We start from the raw sequence: 18981 nt of genomic DNA, 5'->3' as shown, positions 1-18981 counted from the left end.
GCATGCAGACCAGTACAGGTAGGATATCACTGACCATGTCACACTGAGCATGCAGACCAGTACAGGTAGGATATCACTGACCATGTCACACTGAGCATGCAGACCAGTACAGGTAGGATATCACTGACCATGTCACACTGAGCATGCAGACCAGTACAGGTAGGATATCACTGACCATGTCACACTGAGCATGCAGACCGGTACAGGTAGGATATCACTGACCATGTCACACTGAGCATGCAGACCAGTACAGGTAGGATTTCACTGACCATGTCACACTGAGCATGCAGACCGGTACAGGTAGGATATCACTGACCATGTCACACTGAGCATGCAGACCAGTACAGGTAGGATTTCACTGACCATGTCACACTGAGCATGCAGACCGGTACAGGTAGGATATCACTGACCATGTCACACTGAGCATGCAGACCAGTACAGGTAGGATTTCACTGACCATGTCACACTGAGCATGCAGACCGGTACAGGTAGGATATCACTGACCATGTCACACTGAGCATGCAGACCAGTACAGGTAGGATATCACTGACCATGTCACACTGAGCATGCAGACCAGTACAGGTAGGATATCACTGACCATGTCACACTGAGCATGCAGACCAGTACAGGTAGGATTTCACTGACCATGTCACACTGAGCATACAGACCAGTACAGGTAGGATTTCACTGACCATGTCACACTGAGCATGCAGACCAGTACAGGTAGGATATCACTGACCATGTCACACTGAGCATGCAGACCAGTACAGGTAGGATATCACTGACCATGTCACACTGAGCATGCAGACCAGTACAGGTAGGATATCACTGACCATGTCACACTGAGCATGCAGACCAGTACAGGTAGGATATCACTGACCATGTCACACTGAGCATGCAGACCAGTACAGGTAGGATTTCACTGACCATGTCACACTGAGCATGCAGACCGGTACAGGTAGGATATCACTGACCATGTCACACTGAGCATGCAGACCGGTACAGGTAGGATTTCACTGACCATGTCACACTGAGCATGCAGACCGGTACAGGTAGGATATCACTGACCATGTCACACTGAGCATGCAGACCAGTACAGGTAGGATTTCACTGACCATGTCACACTGAGCATGCAGACCGGTACAGGTAGGATATCACTGACCATGTCACACTGAGCATGCGGACCGGTACAGGTAGGATATCACTGACCATGTCACACTGAGCATGCAGACCAGTACAGGTAGGATATCACTGACCATGTCACACTGAGCATGCGGACCGGTACAGGTAGGATATCACTGACCATGTCACACTGAGCATGCAGACCTGTACAGGTAGGATATCACTGACCATGTCACACTGAGCATGCAGACCGGTACAGGTAGAATATCACTGACCATGTCACACTGAGCATGCAGACCGGTACAGGTAGGATATCACTGACCATGTCACACTGAGCATGCAGACCGGTACAGGTAGGATATCACTGACCATGTCACACTGAGCATGCAGACCGGTACAGGTAGGATATCACTGACCATGTCACACTGAGCATGCAGACCGGTACAGGTAGGATATCACTGACCATGTCACACTGAGCATGCAGACCAGTACAGGTAGGATATCACTGACCATGTCACACTGAGCATGCAGACCAGTACAGGTAGGATATCACTGACCATGTCACACTGAGCATGCAGACCGGTACAGGTAGGATATCACTGACCATGTCACACTGAGCATGCAGACCGGTAGAGGTAGGATATCACTGACCATGTCACACTGAGCATGCAGACCGGTACAGGTAGGATATCACTGACCATGTCACACTGAGCATGCAGACCAGTACAGGTAGGATATCACTGACCATGTCACACTGAGCATGCAGACCGGTACAGGTAGGATATCACTGACCATGTCACACTGAGCATGCAGACCAGTACAGGTAGGATATCACTGACCATGTCACACTGAGCATGCAGACCAGTACAGGTACAACTCAGATGAGTTAATGAATGAATGACACTATGCAACTGAATGAATAAGAAATGTTTTTCTTTTTGTCTGGGAGGTTTTGAAAAGTCCTGTTTTTTTATTATTGTTTTGCTGTTTTGAACGGTCTTTTTTTCTCTGTTGTCCCAGGCATCAACCTGTGTAGCAATAAGAATGGAGACTGTTCCCAGCTGTGCCTGCCCACCTCCCCTAGCACTAGAGCCTGTATGTGTACCGCAGGTTACAGCCTCCAGAGTGGGCGGCAGTCCTGCGAGGGTAACAGACCAACACATTTTAAATACTTTATTCAAATCCACAAATCACATTACATTGCAAAATGATTCAAAAATATTTAAAAGGTGACAGGTGCATGGCCATTCATACTGTATTTCCTATATATAGCTACACTGTTCTACACACTCCGCAGGATATCCTGTATACTCTAACAGTAGTGTTATTAACTGTTATGTGTTCTCTCTCCAGGCATGGGCTCCTTCCTGCTCTACTCAGTACATGAGGGCATTAGAGGAATCCCCCTGGACCCGTCTGATCAATCTGATGCCCTGGTGCCCGTGTCTGGCACCTCGCTGGCTGTGGGCATCGACTTCCACGCTGGTAAGTGTACTGCTACGGACCCACCAACAACAATACAAGAGTTTGGTTTGAGGATCAAGTCACACCGACCGTGCTGTGAAGTGTACCTGAACTGTTATTACACTGTGCCTGCCTGAGTGATGGTTGTATCCAGTTACTTACCATCGTCACTCTGTCCTGCCATGTAGACAATGACACTATCTACTGGGTGGACATGGGCCTGAGCACCATCAGCAGAGCTAAGAGAGACCAGACCTGGAGAGAAGACGTGGTGACCAACGGCATCGGCAGGGTGGAGGGCATCACTGTGGACTGGATAGCAGGTCAGAGAACAGCTACAGGCGCACACACACACATGGATACACACATGCATGGACCATACAGAAGCATGCACACACACACACACGGATACACACATGCATGGACCATACAGAAGCATGCACGCACACACACACATGGATACACACATGCATGGACCATACAGAAGCATGCACGCACACACACACACGGATACACATATGCATGGACCATACAGAAGCATGCACGCACACACACACACGGATACACATATGCATGGACCATACAGAAGCATGCACGCACACACACACATGGATACACACATGCATGGACCATACAGAAGCATGCACGCACACACACACACGGATACACATATGCATGGACCATACAGAAGCATGCACACACATACACACACTGACCCCGACCCCTCCTGTCCCTCTCCTGTCAGGTAACATCTACTGGACAGACCAGGGCTTTGACGTGATCGAGGTGGCCAGACTCAATGGTTCATTCCGCTATGTGGTCATCTCCCAGGGTCTGGACAAGCCCCGTGCCATCACCGTCCACCCAGAAAGAGGGTGAGTGGCTAGGGACTGAGGCTTGGCTACTGGGACTGGGGCTGGGACTGGGGTTGGGGGCTGGGACTGGGGCTTGTCTACTGGGACTAGGGCTGAGACTGGAGCTTGGCTACCAGGGCTTGGCTACTAGGTCTAGGACTGGGGCTTGGCTAATGGGAGTGGGGCTTGGCTGCTTGGGCTAGGGCTTGGACTGAGGCTTGGCAACTGGGGCTTGGCTACTGGGACTGGGGCTTGGCTACTGAGACTGGGGCTTGGCTACTGTAACTGGGACTGGGGCTTGGCTACTGGGACTGGGGCTTGGCTATTGGAACTGGGACTGGGGCTTGGCTACTGGGACTGGGGCTTGGCTATTGGAACTGGGACTGGGGCTTGGTTATTTGAACTGGGACTTGGCTACTGGAACTGGGGCTTGGCTACTGGAACTGGGGCTTGGCTACTGGAACTGGGGCTTGGCTACTGGAACTGGGGCTTGGCTATTGGGACTGGGGCTTGGCTACTGGAACTGGGGCTTGGCTACTGGGACTGGGGCTTGGCAACTGGGACTGAGGCTTGGCTGTTGGGGCTGGGGGCTGGGACTGGGGATTGTCTACTGCGGCTTGGCTACAGGGGCTGTTCTTGGTTATTTGGGCTCGGACTGGGGCTTGGCTACTGGGACTGGGGCTTGGCTCCTGGGACTGGGGCTTGGCTCCTGGGACTGAGGCTTGGCTACTGGGACTGGGGCTTGGCTACTGGGACTGAGGCTTGGCTATTGGGGCTGGGACTGGGGATTGTCTACTGTGGCTTGGCTACAGGGGCTGGGGCTTGGCTATTGGGGCTCAGACTGGGGCTTGGCTACTGGGACTGGGGCTTGGCTATTGGGGCTGGGACTGGGGCTTGTCTACTAGGGCTTGGCTACTAGGACTGGGACTGGGGCTTGTCTACTAGGGCTTGGCTACAGGGGCTGGGGCTTGGCTATTGGGGCTGGGACTGGGGCTTGTCTACTAGGGCTTGGCTACTAGGGCTGGAACTGGGGCTTGGCTACTGGGGCTGGGGCTTGGACTGAGGCTTGTAGTGTAGTGCTGTATGTGTCATAACATGGTTACCTACAGTATGGGGTGTTATTAGTCCAGCAACCAGCAATATTTGCACTTTGATAATTATTACAAGCAGTAGCTGGTTATATGATGGGACATTGTAAGTAAGTGTTTATTGTGATATTTAATCTATACAGAGCAAAAATAACATAGATTGCTTTCTTTCAACCTCATATGAGTGTGTGTGTGTCTGTGTGTCCCTGCAGGTATCTGTTCTGGACAGAGTGGGGGCAGGTCCCCCGTATAGAGAGGGCCCGTCTGGACGGCTCTCAGAGAGTAGTCCTGGTCAATGACAGCATCATGTGGCCCAACGGAATCTCCATCGATTACAAGGTACAGTACACACACACACACACACACACACACACACACACACACACACACACACACACACAATTTATTTATTTAGGTTTCACTTTATTTGCAAAATCCACATTTCAGATTATTTACAAATCCTTCTTTTGGATTCATACATATCCAGTATTTTTCTCCTCTTTACAAGCTTGTTGTTTCGAAAACACTGAATATTTTTCTGCTTGATATTGTTGTTGTTATTGTTTGTGTGTAGGAGCGGCGGTTGTACTGGTGTGACGCGCGGACTGATAGGATAGAGCGTATCAATCTGGAGAATGGAGAAAACAGAGAGCTGGTGCTGGCCAATAACAATATGGACATGTTCGCCGTGTCCGTCTTCGAGGGCTACATCTACTGGAGTGACAGGTGAGCTGCCTGCTGTCCTATCCCTGTCATCTCCTCCTTGTTTAACCCTTAATATTCCCTGCTGCACTGCTGTAGTATGTTTGACTAACTTGACTGAAGACCTTGGCTCCTATGTGGAGCATTGACCATTGACGAACAGTAAGGACTACAGTATGCAATGGGATTACATTTTCCTCAAAGCCTATTTAAATTGACTGACAGTCTTGAATGTGAGATTGTTGCCTTCGTCCAGTATCCCCTTTGCATAAGTCTAATTTACTACAAATGTTGTTGTTGTTCCTCCAAGCCTGTTTAAAGTGGCTGATAGTGTTTTGTATGTTGTGCCTTCCCTGTAGCTCAGTTGGTAGTTGGTAGAGCATGGTGTTTGCAACACCAGGGTTGTGGGTTCGATTCCCACGGGGGGCCAGCACAGAAAAATAATGTATGAAATGAATTGAAATGTATGCATTCACTACTGTAAGTCGCTCTGGATAAGGGCGTCTGCTAAATGACTAAAATGTAATGTAAATGTAAAATGTGTTGGACCAGGACTCATGCCAACGGTTCCATCAAGCGAGGCAACAAAGACAACGCTACAGAATATGTGTATCTGAGGACCGGCATCGGTGTACAGCTGAAGGACATCAAGGTCTTCAACGGGGACCGGCAACAAGGTAACACTTAACCCCTAACGCAAACACACAGGGTGCATTTCATTTCATATCGGTCCACTCAGGAAATTCAATTGAAATTCCAAATAAATAAAAATATTTTTATTCCCATCCTAGATTGAATTGAAATGGAATTCTCTCTAACCCTGGTGTGCTGTGTTTAGTTTTATGAGACTGGTGTGTCTATGAGACTGATGTGTCTATGAGACTGGTGTGTCTATGAGACTGGTGTGTCTGAGACTGATGTGTCTATGAGACTGATGTGTCTATGAGACTGATGTGTCTATGAGACTGATGTGTCTATGAGACTGATGTGTCTATGAGACTGGTGTGTCTATGAGACTGGTGTGTCTGAGACTGATGTGTCTATGAGACTGATGTGTCTAACCAGTGTGTGTCTATGAGACTGGTGTGTCTATGAGACTGATGTGTCTATGAGACTGATGTGTCTATGAGACTGATGTGTCTAACCAGTGTGTGTCTATGAGACTGGTGTGTTTATGAGACTGATGTGTCTATGAGACTGATGTGTTTATGAGACTGATGTGTCTATGAGACTGATGTGTCTATGAGACTGATGAGTGTATGAGACTGATGTGTCTATGAGACTGATGTGTCTATGAGACTGATGTGTCTATGAGACTGATGTGTCTGAGACTGATGTGTCTAACCAGTGTGTGTCTATGAGACTGGTGTGTCTATGAGACTGATGTGTCTAACCAGTGTGTGTCTATGAGACTGATGTGTCTATGAGACTGATGTGTCTATGAGACTGATGTGTCTATGAGACTGATGTGTCTGAGACTGATGTGTCTAACCAGTGTGTGTCTATGAGACTGGTGTGTCTATGAGACTGATGTGTCTATGAGACTGATGTGTCTGAGACTGATGTGTCTGAGACTGATGTGTCTATGAGACTGATGTGTCTATGAGACTGATGTGTCTAACCAGTGTGTGTCTATGAGACTGATGTGTCTATGAGACTGATGTGTCTATGAGACTGATGTGTCTGAGACTGATGTGTCTAACCAGTGTGTGTCTATGAGACTGATGTGTCTATGAGACTGATGTGTCTATGAGACTGATGTGTCTGAGACTGATGTGTCTAACCAGTGTGTGTCTATGAGACTGATGTGTCTATGAGACTGATGTGTCTATGAGACTGATGTGTTTATGAGACTGATGTGTTTATGAGAACGATGTGTTTATGAGACTGATGTGTCTATGAGACTGATGTGTCTATGAGACTGATGTGTTTATGAGAACGATGTGTTTATGAGACTGATGTGTCTATGAGACTGATGTGTCTATGAGACTGATGTGTTTATGAGACTGATGTGTCTAACCAGTGTGTGTCTATGAGACTGATGTGTCTATGAGACTGATGTGTCTATGAGACTGATGTGTCTATGAGACTGATGTGTCTATGAGACTGATGTGTCTATGAGACTGATGTGTCTAACCAGTGTGTGTCTATGAGACTGATGTGTTTATGAGAACGATGTGTTTATGAGAACGATGTGTTTATGAGACTGATGTGTGTATGAGACTGATGTGTCTATGAGACTGATGTGTTTATGAGAACGATGTGTTTATGAGACTGATGTGTCTATGAGACTGATGTGTCTATGAGACTGATGTGTCTATGAGACTGATGTGTTTATGAGACTGATGTGTCTATGAGACTGATGTGTCTATGAGACTGATGTGTCTATGAGACTGATGTGTCTATGAGACTGATGTGTCTATGAGACTGATGTGTCTATGAGACTGATATGTCTATGAGACTGATGTGTCTAACCAGTGTGTGTGTATGAGACTGATGTGTTTATGAGACTGATGTGTCTATGAGACTGATGTGTCTATGAGACTGATGTGTGTATGAGACTGATGTGTCTAACCAGTGTGTGTCTATGAGACTGATGTGTTTATGAGACTGAGGTGTCTATGAGACTGATGTGTCTATGAGACTGATGTGTTTATGAGACTGATGTGTCTATGAGACTGATGTGTCTATGAGACTGATGTGTCTATGAGACTGATGTGTCTATGAGACTGATGTGTCTAACCAGTGTGTGTCTATGAGACTGATGTGTGTATGAGACTGATGTGTCTATGAGACTGATGTGTTTATGAGACTGATGTGTCTATGAGACTGATGTGTCTATGAGACTGATGTGTTTATGAGACTGATGTGTTTATGAGACTGATGTGTCTAACCAGTGTGTGTCTATGAGACTGATGTGTCTATGAGACTGATGTGTCTATGAGACTGATGTGTCTATGAGACTGATGTGTTTATGAGAACGATGTGTTTATGAGACTGATGTGTCTAACCAGTGTGTGTCTATGAGACTGATGTGTCTATGAGACTGATGTGTCTAACCAGTGTGTGTCTATGAGACTGATGAGTCTATGAGACTGATGAGTCTATGAGACTGATGTGTCTAACCAGTGTGTGTCTATGAGACTGATGTGTCTATGAGACTGATGTGTCTAACCAGTGTGTGTCTATGAGACTGATGAGTCTATGAGACTGATGTGTCTATGAGACTGATGTGTGTATGAGACTGATGTGTCTATGAGACTGATGTGTCTATGAGACTGATGTGTCTATGAGACTGATGTGTGTATGAGACTGATGTGTCTAACCAGTGTGTGTCTATGAGACTGATGAGTCTATGAGACTGATGTGTCTATGAGACTGATGTGTGTATGAGACTGATGTGTCTATGAGACTGATGTGTCTATGAGACTGATGTGTCTATGAGACTGATGTGTTTATGAGACTGATGTGTCTATGAGACTGATGTGTCTAACCAGTGTGTGTCTATGAGACTGATGTGTCTATGAGACTGATGTGTCTATGAGACTGATGTGTCTATGAGACTGATGTGTCTATGAGACTGATGTGTCTATGAGACTGATGTGTCTATGAGACTGATGTGTCTATGAGACTGATGTGTCTTTGAGACTGATGTGTCTATGAGACTGATGTGTCTAACCAGTGTGTGTCTATGAGACTGATGTGTCTAACCAGTGTGTGTCTATGAGACTGATGTGTCTATGAGACTGATGTGTCTATGAGACTGATGTGTCTATGAGACTGATGTGTCTATGAGACTGATGTGTCTATGAGACTGATGTGTTTATGAGACTGATGTGTCTATGAGACTGATGTGTCTATGAGACTGATGTGTCTATGAGACTGATGTGTCTAACCAGTGTGTGTCTATGAGACTGATGTGTCTAACCAGTGTGTGTCTATGAGACTGATGTGTCTATGAGACTGATGTGTCTATGAGACTGATGTGTCTATGAGACTGATGTGTCTATGAGACTGATGTGTCTATGAGACTGATGTGTCTAACCAGTGTGTGTCTATGAGACTGATGTGTCTATGAAACTGATGTGTCTATGAGACTGATGTGTCTATGAGACTGATGTGTCTAACCAGTGTGTGTCTATGAGACTGATGTGTCTATGAGACTGATGTGTCTAACCAGTGTGTGTCTATGAGACTGATGTGTCTATGAGACTGATGTGTCTAACCAGTGTGTGTGTTCTCCCTCAGGCACCAACGTCTGTAAAAACAACAATGGCGGCTGCGAACAGCTCTGCCTTTACCGCGGCAATGGGGAGCGAACCTGCGCCTGCGCACACGGCATGCTGGCCGAGGACAGCCACAGTTGCCGCGACTACGACGGCTACCTGCTGTACTCGGAGCGGACCATTCTGAAGAGTATCCACCTATCAGATGAGACCAACCTGAACGCCCCCATCAAGCCCTTCGAGGACCCGGAACACATGAAGAACGTCATCGCCCTGACCTTTGACTACCGCGGAGGCGGGGGGAGGGGAGCCAACCGGATCTTCTTCAGTGACATACACTTTGGAAACATCCAGCAGACCAACGATGACGGATCAGAACTGCAGAAGGTTGTGGAGAGTGAGTAGTAATGTTTTATCTGTTATGTTATCTTGTCCACAAGGATAATAAAAAGAATGAGCTGGCGCACACCCAGAGAAATGATTTTGTGTAGAGGTGTTGACTAACGGCGAATAAACTGTTAGCTGTACAAATACATAAAGAATAAACTGTTAGCTGTACAAATACATAAAGAATAAACTGTTAGCTGTACAAATACATAAAGAATAAACTGTTAGCTGTACAAATACATAAAGAATAAACTGTTAGCTGTACAAATACATAAAGAATAAACTGTTAGCTGTACAAATACATAAAGAATAAACTGTTAGCTGTACAAATACATAAAGAATAAACTGTTAGCTGTACAAATACATAAAGAATAAACTGTTAGCTGTACAAATATATAAAGAAAATACTGTTAGCTGTACAAATACATAAAGAATAAACTGTTAGCTGTACAAATACATAAAGAATAAACTGTTAGCTGTACAAATACATAAAGAATAAACTGTTAGCTGTACAAATACATAAAGAGAGTCGCACGCTCTATCTATATATACTGCTCAAAAAAATAAAGGGAACACTTAAATAACACATCCTAGATCTGAATGAATGAAATAATCTTATTAAATACTTTTTTCTTTACATAGTTGAATGTGCTGACAACAAAATCACACAAAAATAGTCAATGGAAATCCAATTTATCAACCCATGGAGGTCTGGATTTGGAGTCACACTCAAAATGAAAGTGGAAAACCACACTACAGGCTGATCCAACTTTGATGTAATGTCCTTAAAACAAGTCAAAATGAGGCTCAGTAGTGTGTGTGGCCTCCACGTGCCTGTATGACCTCCCTACAACGCCTGGGCATGCTCCTGATGAGGTGGCGGATGGTCTCCTGAGGGATCTCCTCCCAGACCTGGACTAAAGCATCCGCCAACTCCTGGACAGTCTGTGGTGCAACGTGACGTTGGTGGATGGAGCGAGACATGATGTCCCAGATGTGCTCAATTGGATTCAGGTCTGGGGAACGGGCGGGCCAGTCCATAGCATCAATGCCTTCCTCTTGCAGGAACTGCTGACACACTCCAGCCACATGAGGTCTAGCATTGTCTTGCATTAGGAGGAACCCAGGGCCAACCGCACCAGCATATGGTCTCACAAGGGGTCTGAGGATCTCATATCGGTACCTAATGGCAGTCAGGCTACCTCTGGCGAGCACATGGAGGGCTGTGCGGCCCCCCAAAGAAATGCCACCCCACACTATGACTGACCCACCGCCAAACCGGTCATGCTGGAGGATGTTGCAGGCAGCAGAACGTTCTCCACGGCGTCTCCAGACTCTGTCACGTCTGTCACATGTGCTCAGTGTGAACCTGCTTTCATCTGTGAAGAGCACAGGGCGCCAGTGGCGAATTTGCCAATCTTGGTGTTCTCTGGCAAATGCCAAATGTCCTGCACGGTGTTGGGCTGTAAGCACAACCCCCACCTGTGGACGTCGGGCCCTCATACCACCCTCATGGAGTCTGTTTCTGACCGTTTGAGCAGACACATGCACATTTGTGGCCTGCTGGAGGTCATTTTGCAGGGCTCTGGCAGTGCTCCTCCTGCTCCTCCTTGCACAAAGGCGGAGGTAGCGGTCCTGCTGCTGGGTTGTTGCCCTCCTACGGCCTCCTCCACGTCTCCTGATGTACTGGCCTGTCTCCTGGTAGCGCCTCCATGCTCTGGACACTACGCTGACAGACACAGCAAACCTTCTTGCCACAGCTCACATTGATGTGCCATCCTGGATGAGCTGCACTACCTGAGCCACTTGTGTGGGTTGTAGACTCCGTCTCATGCTACTACTAGAGTGAAAGCACCGCCAGCATTCAAAAGTGACCAAAATATCAGCCAGGAAGCATAGGAACTGAGAAGTGGTCTGTGGTTACCACCTGCAGAACCACTCCTTTATTGGGGGTGTCTTTCTAATTGCCTATAATTTCCACCTGTTGTCTATTCCATTTGCACAACAGCAGGTGAAATTTATTGTCAATCAGTGTTGCTTCCTAAGTGGACAGTTTGATTTCACAGAAGTGTGATTGACTTGGAGTTATATTGTGTTGTTTAAGTGTTCCCTTTATTTTTTTGAGCAGTGTATAAAGTCCCAGTCATTTATTGGGTAAAATACCAACTTTTCTGGGAGTTTATATATGCAGTGTGCAACTCTCTTTATTTATATTTATATTGTCCACAAGTGACAAAACATTCTTGCTGATCCTCTCTACAATTGAGCAAGACCATTACTTTGTAGGTCAGGTCACATACTCGTACACATACAGCTCTGATCAGTTTGTGATATGAAGAAGAGGAAAAAGCTAATGGCCTGAGCTGAGCTGGTTGTGTTTATTGAAATTAAATTATGTTGAATAGGTTGTAAGACAGTCTTCTTCAAACTAAGCATGTTTTTCTAGTATCCATAGAATGTTCATCGAATGTCCATAGAGGGTCTGTTAATCTTAATTAAATATCCATAGAGTGTCCATAGATAGTCTGTTAATCTTCATTAAATATCCATAGAGTGTCCATAGAGGGTCGGTTAATCTTCATTAAATATCCATAGAGTGTCCATAGAGGGTCCATAGTTAGTAACCCTTAGAATCCGGGTAGGGTTAGTGGTGAAGTATCCAGCTCCACAGTGTTGAAATGCTGCACCATGTCCCTGCCCCCCACCACACCTGTACACCCCCCTGCAACCTTCCCAGCACTCCCTCCCTAGCTCCATCAGATCCCTGCTGAACTTATTGGACATGAACACGTAGAGGACGGGGTTAACCAACGTTGCAGAAGACGCCAGTAGGTAGATAAAGATGGCCACCGAGCAGTAGCCGGACTTACTGTGGGGTCACATAAGTACCTGTGGGGTCACGGAAGTACCTGTGGGTCTTACGTGACCCCAAAGGTACTGAAATATCTCATTTCCATAAGTATTCAGACCCTTTACTCAGTACTTTGTTGAAGCACCTTTGGCAGGGATTACAGCCTAGAGTCTTCTTGGGTATGACGCTACAAGCTTGGCACATCTGTATTTTGGGAGTTTCTCCCATTCTTCTCTGCAGATCCTCTCAAGCTCTGTCAGGGTGGATGGAGAGCATCGCTGTACTGCTATTTTCAGGTCTCTCCAGAGATGTTCAATTGGGTTCAAGTCCGGGCTCTGGCTGAGCCACTCAAGGATATTCAGAGACTTGTCCTGACCCCAGTCCTGCATTGTCGTGGCTGTGTGCTTAGGGTCATTGTCCTGTTGGAAGGTGAATCTTCGCCCCAGTCTGCGGTCCTAAGTGCTCTGGAGCAGGGATCTCTCTGTACTTTGCTCCGTTCATCTTTCCCTCGATCCTGACTAGTCTCGAAGTCCCTGCCGGTGAAAAACATCCCCACAGCATGATGCTGCCACCACCATGCTTCACCATAGGGATGGTGCCAGGTTTCCTCCAGACGTGAAGCTTGGCATTCAGGCCAAAGAGTTCAATCTTGGTTTCATCAGACCAGAGAATCGTGTTTCTTATGGTCTGAGAGTCCTTTAGGTGCCTTTTGGCAAACTCCAAGCGGGCTGTCATGTGCCTTTTACTGAGGAGTGGCTTCCGTCTGGCCACTCTACCATAAAGGCGTGATTGGTAGAGTGCTGCAGAGATAATTCTCTCATCTCCACAGAGGAACTCTGGAGCTCTATCAGAGTGACCATCGAGATCTTGGTCACCTCCCTGACCAAGGCCCTTCTTCCTCAATTGCTCAGTTTGGCCGAGCGGTCAGCTCTAGGAAGAGTCTTGGCGGTTCCAAACTTCTTCCATTTAAGAATAATTGAGGCCACTGGATTCTTCGGGACCTTCAATGCTACAGAAATGTTTTGGTACTCTTCCCCAGATCTGTGCCTCGACATAATCCTGTCTCGGAGCTCTACAGACAATTCCTCATGGTTTGGTTTTTGCTCGACATGCACTGTCAACTGTGGGACCTTATATAGACAGGTGTGTGCCTTTCCAAATCATGTCCAATCAATTGAATTTACCACATGTTGTAGAAACATCTCAAGGATGATCAATGGAAACAGGATGCACGTGAGCTCAATTTCGAGTCTCATAGCAAAAGGTCTGAATACTTATGTAAATAAGGTATTTCTGTTTTTATTTGTAATAAATGTACAAACATTTAAAAAATATTTTAAAAATTGCTTTGTCATTATGGGGTATTGTGTGTAGAATGATGAGGAAAAATGTGTATTATCCATTTTAGAATAAGGTTGTAACATAACAAAATGTGGAAAAAATCAAGGGGTATAAATACTTTCCGAATGCGCTGTAGATGCAACACTAGAATGGATCATGGATATCCTGGCAACATAAAATAAGTGTTATTATCGCTCGTCCTCTGGGTTCTTTATTTCTAGTATTAAATCGTTTTTAACTCTACGAAATCAATCAATCAATCAGACAATCAATCGCCTCGCCTCCTTCTCGGGCCAGCAAGGGTGGACATGACCAGGCAGTGACCCACCAGGCCCGTCACCAGGATGAGGCCGTCCAGCATGCGCACCAAGACCTTCATTACCTCAGTCCCATCTGCCCCATTCCCCTGGCCCACACCACTACTACTGTTACCCAAAGCCCCCACCACTATTCTTCATCATCAGTATTTCCCCACGGTTGTTTTATTCTGTTCTGTCCTCCAGAGACACAAGGCGGTGTTGATTCTTCTGACCACTAATGATCTATAATCCTGATAGTAATTATAATGGCAGACTGATAATAGGAGACATAGCAGTAACATCGTCTATGACCCTGACTCTCTGCCTGTACACTCTCCTACTGTTAAACCTTATCACTCATAACCACATTGGCTCTTCAATAAGTCGACTGACAGGTTCACTGACACGTTCTCAATGACACACAGCAGTTAACTGAGCACATAAAATTTAGAATCTTAAACAATGCGTCTGTATCTGGGCTGTCGTTTCTTGACATAAGATTTAGAATCTTAAACAATGCGTCTGTATCTGGGCTGTCGTTTCTTGAAAAGAATGCAGTTAAAAATCTCTCTGTTCAGCTTTGATAGACAAAGGGACGATTTGTGTCTGGCCAGTCCTTGACGAGAGGGCAGCATCAATTGATGGAGATTCCCTAAGCAGTTTGTACTTGAGTTATAAAATGTTTAGCTTTATTTGTTAGTATGTACAGTCCCTTCTATCTGGGCCAGAACTCCCAAAACTATGATCTTATAGGAGGGATGATTCAGAATCAGGGATGTAGTTCCAAAACTAGTTTTAAAGATCCAAGATTACAAACACTTCTTCCTAGAGACTTTGGCGTTGAGAGAGGAGTCCATCTCTGACATTGGAGTTGGCTGCAACAGTATCCCATATCAGTATTCCACCAAATTCTGGACCTGAGCTTGTATTGTAAAATGTCAATCCAGTCTTGTCCTTGATGTTGTTTTGATTTGTTGAAACCAAGCAAAACTATAATACAAAATTATGGCCGTCGCTGTCGCTGGCAACCATCTCAGTTCTCATTAAAAGCAGCCACTTATAGTTGATGTTAAGTGCCTGACAGAGGTGTCTGTAGTTTTATTGTCCATTATAGCCTTTTCAGGTGTCACATCTGGCCCCAAATACAGATTCCACAGATAGCTAGAGGACAGGCTGAACAACCAGCTATGCTGAGAAAGAACGAGAGGAGGAAAGAAGACTAATAAAAAATGAGAACACAAGAAGAGAAAGTTGGCTTTGTTTGTCTTGAGAACGACGATGCTCCTTGTTTGTCTGTTGTCAGTACTGTAGCAGTGGCTCTGTCAGATAGGTAATGTTGTCAGTACTGTAGCAGCACGGCTCTGTCAGATAGGTAATGTTGTCAGTACTGTTACAGCGCAGCTCTGTCAGATAGGTAATGTTGTCAGTACTGTAGCAGCACGGCTCTGTGCTGCTACAGTACAGAGCCGGGAGTTTACATACACTTAGGTTGGAAGTTTACATACACTTTACATTGGAAGTTTACATACACTTAGGTTGGAGTCATTAAAACTCGTTTTTCAACCACTCCACAGAGTTCTTGTTAACAAACTATAGTTTTGGCAAGTCGGTTAGCACATCTACTTTGTGCATGACACAGTTCATTTTTCCAACGATTGTTTACAGACAGATTATTTCACTTAGAATTCACTGTATCACAATTCCAGTGGATCAGAAGTTTACATACACTAAGTTGACTGTGCCTTTAAACAGCTTGGAAAATTCCAGAAAATTATGTCATGGCGTTAGAAGCTTCTGATGGCTAATTGACAACATTTGAGTCAATTGGAGGTGTACCTGTGGATGTATTTCAAGGCCTACCTTCAAACACTGTGCCTCTTTGCTTGACATCATGGGAAAATGTAAAGAAATCAGCCAAGACCTCAGAAAAAACTTGTAGACGTCCACAAGTCTGGTTCATCCTTTGGAGCAATTTCCAAATGTCTGAAGGTACCACGTTCATCTGTACAAACAATAGTACGCAAGTATAAACACCACGGGACCACTCAGCCGTCATACCGCTCAGGAAGGAGACGCGTTCTGTCTCCTAGAGATGAATGTACTTTGGTGCGAAAAGTGCAAATCAATCCCAGAACAACAGCAAAGGACCTTGTGAAGATGCTGGAGGAAACAGATACAAAAGTATCTATATCCACAGTAAAACGAGTCCTATATCGACATAACCTGAAAGACCGCTCAGCAAGGAAGAAGCCACTGCTCCAAAAACGCCATAAAAAAAGCCAGACTACGGTTTGCAACTGCACATGGGGACAAAGATCGTACTTTTTGGAGAAATGTGCTCTGATCTGATGAAGCAAAAATAGAACTGTTTGGCCATAATGACCATCGTTATGTTTGGAGGAAAAAGGGGGAGAGGCTTGCAAGCCGAAGAACACCATCCCAACTGTGAAGCACTGGGGTGGCAGCGTCATGTTGTGGGGGTGCTTTGCTGCAGGAGGGACTGGTGCACTTCACAAAATAGATGGCATCATGAGGGAGGAAATTGATGTGGATATATTGAAGCAACATCTGAAGACATCAGTCAGGGAGTTAAAACTTAGTCGCAAATGGGTCTTCCAAATGGACAATGACTCCAAGCATACTTCCAAAGTTGTGGCAAAATGGCTTAAGGACAACAAAGTTAAGGTATGGGAGTGGCCATCACAAAGCCCTGACCTCAATCCTATAGACAATTTGTGGGCAGAATTGAAAAAGCGTGTGCGAGCAAGGAGGCCTAAAAACCTGACTCAGTTACACCAGCTTTGTCAGGAGGAATGGTCCAAAATTCCCCCAACTTATTGTGGGAAGCTTGTGGAAGGCTACCCGAAACGTTTGACGAAAGTTAAACAATGCTAAGTGAGTGTATGTAAACTTCTGACCCACTCGGAATGTGATGAAAGAAATAAAAGCAGAAATAAATAATTCTCTCTACTATTATTCTGGCAGTTTACATTCTTAAAATAAATTGGGATCCTAACTGACCTAAGACAGGGAATTTTTACTAGGATTAAATGTCAGGAATTGTGAAAAACTGAGTTTAAAGGCATTTGGCTAAGGTGTATGTAAACTTCAGACTTCAACTGTAAATACACACTAGTCTTTAGGTACTGGTTGTCTTTAGGGTTAGATATAGTAATACACACTAGTCTTTATGTACCAGTTGTCTTTAGGGTTAGATATAGTAATACACACTAGTCTTTATGTACCAGTTGTCTTTAGGGTTAGATATAGTAATACACACTAGTCTTTATGTACCAGTTGTCTTTAGGGTTAGATATAGTAATACACACTAGTCTTTATGTACCAGTTGTCTTTAGGGTTAGATATAGTAATACACACTAGTCTTTATGTACCAGTGGTCTTTAGGGTTAGATATAGTAATACACACTAGTATTTATGTACCAGTTGTCTTTAGGGTTAGATATAGTAATACACACTAATCTTTATGTACCAGTGGTCTTTAGGGTTAGATATAGTAATACACACTAGTCTTTATGTAACAGTTGTCTTTAGTTGCAGTAGGGTTGATTTACACCCCCACCCCCCATCCACCTTAACACCAGGGAGAAAAATAAGTAATCATTGACTTTTGACCATGAGCAAACAGTTACAGATGTCCAGGATTTTATTATTGAGCAATTGTCATAAAAATGGTCAGTGGTGTGACAAAAGCAGATGCTGGAAACTGAGAAAAGCTCATAAGGGATGAACCTTGAAAGAGCCCATAGGGAATTATTTAATGTGAACTCTCTTCTGACTTGTATGGACAGTGACATATAACAATGTTTCCTACTGCCATGTAAATGTCTGGACAGAAGGTGTTCCCTTTCCTTTTTCTACTGTAGTTGTTTGGACTTTGTCCTCCTTGACAGGCTATGCTCTTTCATTGGCTCTTTTTGTCTGTTTGCTAGTGAACCACCAAGGTCTGTGACAGTAATATTGACCTTGTTATGACCCTAACACTAAAGAATGACTGTCCCACTCCCTCAATAGGCTGTCCTAATGGCTGTCTGTCCCTCTCTCTTTCTCTCTCTCTCTCTCTCTCTCTCTACCCCAGATGTAGGCTCAGTGGAGGGCTTGGCGTACCACCGTGGCTGGGACACCCTCTATTGGACCAGCTACACCACCTCCACCATCACCCGACACACGGTCGACCAGAGCCGACCGCAGGCCTACGACCGCAACACCGTGGTCACCATGTCTGGAGATGACCACCCCAGGGCCTTTGTGCTGGACGAGTGCCAGGAGTGAGTGGCAGTGATGTTCTTTGTAAAAAAAAAAAGATAAATGAATTGAAGTGGTGTGAATTACTTTTAAAAGCCCCTGAAATGTTGGTCTAGGTTCAATATGCTTGTTGTAGTCCAAAGGCCGGCAGATGGCGATATTGGTCTGGTATTGTTGGTTCCATCTTACTGTCCAAACATATTGTATGCAGCTGGCAATACGCTGGTATCCCCTGTGGACCATGCTAGTGGCTAATGCTACTTCCTAATGTTGTGCCCTGTGTTCAGCCAGAGGTAAACGACGGACTGCTGCAACCTGACTTGCTACACGTGATACGCAACATCCGGGACTAGTATTCCTAGGCATTAGCCACTTTAGCATGAT

At 45.3% G+C, this 18981-nt stretch overlaps 1 protein-coding gene across 1 annotated transcript in view; it reads left to right on the top strand.

The window, feature by feature from the left end:
• LOC115166471 (low-density lipoprotein receptor-related protein 1-like) overlaps positions 1-18981 on the top strand; it is a 224795-nt gene that overhangs the window by 137285 nt on the left and 68529 nt on the right. The window contains exons 28-36 of the mRNA XM_029720368.1: positions 2143-2268; positions 2476-2607; positions 2775-2909; positions 3332-3461; positions 4741-4867; positions 5103-5254; positions 5783-5907; positions 9479-9853; positions 18431-18620. Coding sequence (XP_029576228.1) covers positions 2143-2268; positions 2476-2607; positions 2775-2909; positions 3332-3461; positions 4741-4867; positions 5103-5254; positions 5783-5907; positions 9479-9853; positions 18431-18620 — 1492 coding nt within the window. The remainder of the gene's footprint in view (positions 1-2142; positions 2269-2475; positions 2608-2774; positions 2910-3331; positions 3462-4740; positions 4868-5102; positions 5255-5782; positions 5908-9478; positions 9854-18430; positions 18621-18981) is intronic.

This window comes from Salmo trutta, chromosome 28 (genome assembly GCF_901001165.1).
Source record: "Salmo trutta chromosome 28, fSalTru1.1, whole genome shotgun sequence".
Taxonomy (NCBI): domain Eukaryota; kingdom Metazoa; phylum Chordata; class Actinopteri; order Salmoniformes; family Salmonidae; genus Salmo; species Salmo trutta.
The sequence above is the reverse complement of the archived record's forward strand: the minus strand, read 5'-3'. Positions and strand labels throughout refer to the sequence as shown.